At 39.3% G+C, this 3,215-nt stretch overlaps 1 protein-coding gene across 1 annotated transcript in view; it reads right to left on the bottom strand.

Annotated features, from left to right (window-relative positions):
- The window catches only part of BEND4 (BEN domain containing 4), a 21,545-nt gene that overhangs the window by 4,815 nt on the left and 13,515 nt on the right, over positions 1 to 3,215 (bottom strand). Inside the window, exon 3 of the mRNA XM_010006147.1 lies at positions 2,571 to 2,662. Coding sequence (XP_010004449.1) covers positions 2,571 to 2,662 — 92 coding nt within the window. The remainder of the gene's footprint in view (positions 1 to 2,570; positions 2,663 to 3,215) is intronic.

Here is a 3,215-nt window from a genome sequence, read left to right as displayed (position 1 = left end):
GTGCATAAAATGCTACCATTCAGGATTAGCCAATTTATGTAAGATGATTCTGTTAATAGACCTGAAATAATTACAATACACAAAAAAACCCCAAACCACACCCTCCTAGACACTCATTTTCACAGCTACGTCTCTTTATTAAAACACATAAATATGGAGGCCCAATTAGTAGAAGTTTCATGTACCCTCCAGCTTAGACAGGTCACAGTCAACTACAGAAAAAAGGGTCTGATGCTCAACAGAGGCAATTGCTGCACTTGTGAGTGACAGTTGCAAAGTTCTCCTCCTTGCCTCCAGATCTTGGATATCTAAAAACTATTTTGAGAACTAACCTTGGCTCATTTCATATATTTATTATAGCAGCCAGGGACACAGCTTGGGTGCATCTTTGAAGTTTTTCCTACGGTATTTGCTTTTAATTTTTTACAAGTTTGATAAATGTGTGGAAGGTCAAACTTAGTGATGAATGTGATGAGCGGGTCCTTGGAGAATCTGTTGGTATGATTTAGGGCACCACCACCTGCCACGGCAGGGTTGGCATCACTGGGCCAAGAGCCTGTGTGACTGTCTGCTACTTGTTCGCCTCGGTGCAAACTTAGCTGGCTTGGTACAAACTGCTGGCAAAGGCAGCTACAAGCAAATCCAAAACTCTGCAAAGGAAGCCAAAATACCGAAGGATGAGATGGGCTTTCTCTGATGGGCCCCTATGCTTTCCCCAAAATATTTGAACCCTTTAGCTTGTAAATCCAAGCTAGTAATCCATAAGACAAAGAATATTTACTGATAGTCCAACTCTTAACTATAATTTGCATTTCACTTGTCTGGTCCCACTACTGCAAAAGGGCCAGAGTCAATTCCTCCCCTCTGCAAGAAGCTGCTTTAATTTTTGCCAGGTACATGTCCCTGGGAAGCCAACAGTACAGCTGAGGAGCTCTGCTGTGGAAAGAACATCTCCTCCAACCAGCCCAGCTCCTTTTCCTTTGCCAACATGGCAAGGCGGCCCACTTCTTGCCCTACTTCTTGCCCTATTAAGAAAAAACTCTGTAATGAAGCAAGACACAGGTGCAAAGTAGGAGCTGCACCCACCTCTGTAGGTACTGCCTTGCCCTTCTGCCCTGGCAGGCAAGGAGCCACGCAAGGCAAGTGGCTTGGTGCAGCGTGAGGCTCCAGGATGGCTCTGTGTGTTAGGGATGGGGGCCCATGTGTGGCTTTGCTAAGCAGCAAGCTATCCTGAAAGCCACCTCTTGTGTTTAAATGCATTGCACTGATGGAAATCGGGTGCAGAAAGGCCCAAGATCTAAATTTCATGACAGCTCACATTACTATTAACTGAGAAGAAGGCAATGAATTTTGCATAATTTCCTCAGCCCCAGCTGTCTCTGAAACTTAAAGGCATGATACAGTGTTGTGCTACTCTGTTAAACAATTACTGGGCTCTTGCTACAGATACACTTCCATTACTTCCTCTGAAAGTAAAGAACTTCTGGGCAAAAATTCTTGGTAAATATATGATGCAGTTTTGTGTGTCCAGCAGTCAGTAAACAAAAACAAACAGAAAACCTTCCAGAAATGAAAAAAGCAGATCTTGAAGGAAGAATCAAAGTACAAATGCATTCATGCTTGTATTTGTACATGATTAAGCTTAGGAATAAAAGACGAGAATCTATGTGTTTAATTGAATAAAAAAAAAATTCTGTCACATCATGACAAGCTATTCCATGTGGGACACTGCAGAACAGCCTTATTTTTTACAGTGCTTGAAATTTTTAGTAAAGCAAAAGAGCATTAAAAAAAAGGAAAACGAATCACTGGAATATATTTGAGTGTTAACAGCTAATTATAAATATAAATACAGACATGTATATATCAATTTGCACAGGATAAACTGAATGGAGGAGCAAAGTGATACATATCCTGCACCACTGCAAAGCAGCTTCAGAGAAACTGGTAAGTTGGACTGTGTGAAGCTTGTGCAGCATATAATTTTTGTGCAAATGGAGGTCAGACCAGACCTAGAGTCTTTCCTCTTCTGATTTTTTTGTGTGAATAATAGGTAGTGACACCTATACACTACATATACAAAAACATGCATAGCAAGAGCCTCAAATGCAGACAGTCTAAACTAGAGAAGTCTCAACAAAGCCATTTGATTTGAGGCATTGTTACATGCCTGGCTAGAAACACACTGGAGCAAAATTAATGTGTTACACTAGAGGTGAGGCACAAATCTCTATGTCTACTTTCTAGAGGAGGAGAGAACTGCAGTTTTCACCAGACTAAGCCTAGCCTGAATTCTACCCACAAAAGAGATGTTTCTGAAGAAAGGAGAGAGAAAAATTACCCAAAGCAATTCAAGTACAGCTGGTCCCAATGCAGGGAGTTACATGCTATTCAGTAAAGTCATCCTCCACTTGGGGGATTACTGTACCTACGAGTGACAGTTTAATAATATATTTTACATATTTTTACTACTCAATTTATTCTCCCAGTGCCCACTGATTTATTTGCCTACAGGTTTTCAATGAATTGTCAAACATAAAGAGATGTAGCTTGTCTTCACTGGATACTACCTCAGTCGGATGGTCTGCTGGCTGTGGTACCATAAGCTGGTTGTGATGCTGAAGTACAGTCTTCAAATAATCTAGAACAGTCTGGCAGGGCACTGCATGAAACAAATATCAATTATTGTATATTAGCTATCTAGCACAAAAGAGAAAACCAACATTAAACTAAGCAGTGTTCTTCAGGATCTGTTTTGTACATCTGTGCGATTTATTTCAAATAGGAAATACTTCTCATTTTGATTTGTGCAGTCATTTCATTCAATAAATACATGACAGATGTTTTATTTCCTATGTTGAGGTCTCTGACATTGCTTTTACGTTCTGCCCATTAGTTTATAAAGGCTTTTTTTTTTCCTAGTTTGAAATTGTAATTATTGCAAATACAAATTAGGTCAGCAGAAACGCTAATAAGAAAAAAAATAATCTGTAAATACTGTAAACAACCCAAACCATACAAAGGAGAAAACATTTCTTGGACCTAAATCATGCACTGATTAACACATGTAAATTTACTTAAATGTTTGCGAAACTACAGCCTGATTAACTATACCGAACAGATTTAATGATTCTTATACTTTAATTTATTTTCCATCCCTCCTCCCAGATTTATTATAAAACTAGATGTTAGGCAAATTGTTTTATTTCTCTTTC

The sequence above is a fragment of the Chaetura pelagica genome, unplaced genomic scaffold (assembly GCF_000747805.2).
Source record: "Chaetura pelagica isolate M959 unplaced genomic scaffold, ChaPel_1.0 scaffold189, whole genome shotgun sequence".
NCBI lineage: Eukaryota > Metazoa > Chordata > Aves > Apodiformes > Apodidae > Chaetura > Chaetura pelagica.
This window is presented reverse-complemented; position numbering and strand designations above follow the sequence as displayed.